Source organism: Rhagoletis pomonella, unplaced genomic scaffold (assembly GCF_013731165.1).
Source record: "Rhagoletis pomonella isolate Grant_MI unplaced genomic scaffold, Rhpom_1.0 Rhpom_scaffold_00005, whole genome shotgun sequence".
NCBI classification, from domain to species: Eukaryota; Metazoa; Arthropoda; class Insecta; order Diptera; family Tephritidae; genus Rhagoletis; species Rhagoletis pomonella.
Genome location: NW_023458559.1, coordinates 12054363 through 12055778, shown reverse-complemented (window position 1 = coordinate 12055778; position 1416 = coordinate 12054363). Strand labels below are relative to the sequence as shown.

General features: G+C 43.9%; 1 protein-coding gene across 1 annotated transcript; it reads left to right on the top strand.

The window, feature by feature from the left end:
* Window positions 1-84: 84 nt before the first annotated feature.
* On the top strand, window positions 85-1416 carry LOC118739813 (the record flags this gene model as incomplete). Its single annotated transcript, XM_036471317.1, is given in 1 exon segment — window positions 85-1416. A coding segment is annotated over 1 exon segment (906 nt), but the record flags the coding sequence as incomplete, so codon positions are not given.

The following is a 1416-nucleotide window of genomic DNA, read 5'->3' as shown; positions in this document are numbered from 1 at the left end:
TTTTTCGAAAGACTCCCGATGACCCAATCAGTGACTACAGACTAAAAAACAGTGACTTTCGGCGTAAACTGTGCCCCCTACCTAGCCATAAAAACACTGCAGCAACTGGCCCAAGACTCTGCGTGCGAGTTCCCCCTATGCTTAAAAATTTTGAAGCTGGAAACTTATGCAGATGATATATTTTCAGGAGCACATGATCTATAAACTGCCCAGAACTCTTTGTCCCAACTTATCAAAGCTTTGAAATCAGCAGGATTTCCTCTTAAGAAGATCACTGCAAATAATGCCGAACTATTAGAAAAGGTACCCAAAACCGATATCTTAGATTCACAGTTCCTCAAATTAGAAGATCACAGCACGACAAAGACGTTAGGAATTCATTGGAACGCAGTGTCCGACTCCTTTTCCTATACGTTCAACTTACCCTCAATCTCACACTCAGCCACAAAGCGACAGATACTCTCAGCAGTTGCCAAACTGTTTGACCAGGCAGGATGGCTATCGCCTATAATGATTAGAGCGAAAATCCTCCTGCAAACGCTATGGAAAGAAGGAACAGACTGGGATGAATGTGCCAAACCCAATTCCGTTCATGTTTGGTGCAGATTTGTAGAAAATCTATCCGAAGTTGGAAAAATAGAAGTTCCCCGTTGGATAGGATTCTCACCCACTTATAACATTCAAACTCATGGATTTTGCGATGCGTCACAAGAGGCGTATTGTGCATGTCTGTACATTCGCTGCCAACAAGATATAAACCCCGCTACAACCCGCCTACTTGTAGCGAAAGGCAAGGTAGCTCCACTACAGACAATAAGTCTCCCTCGTCTGGAATTATGCGGAGCCGTACTCCTTTCCAAACTCTTAAACCAGGTACGGTCCCAATTAGATCTACAAAAAGCCAGCGTATACTTATGGTGCGACTCGTCCATCGTGCTTGCTTGGCTTGAAAAACCCCCATACGTATGGAAAACTTACGTTGCTAACCGTATTTCCGAAATCCTCAAGAACGTAGGAAATTCAACTTGGCGACATGTAAGGAGCAACGACAACCCCGCTGACTTAGGCACCCGTGGCTGCAAGCCGCAAGAATTAGTCTCTCACTCACTATGGTGGCATGGCCCGGAATGGCTGTGCACTCCCCCCAATAGTTGGCCAAGCTCACAACCTCAGAAAACTCAACCCCCAGATCAAAGAACTATCAAGGCTTTCCATATGATAGAAAAGAAAGATGTTATCGATGGTTTCTCTTCCTTCGCAAGGGTCTTACGTATCATAGGCTACGTATTCCGTTTCTTCCATAAATGTAAGAAAATCTCTCAAGACGCGGGTCCATTAACACAACACGAAATAAATAACACCAAAACTCGACTCATTATTTTAGCCCAAAAAAGGTATTTTGAAGATGAATACTCC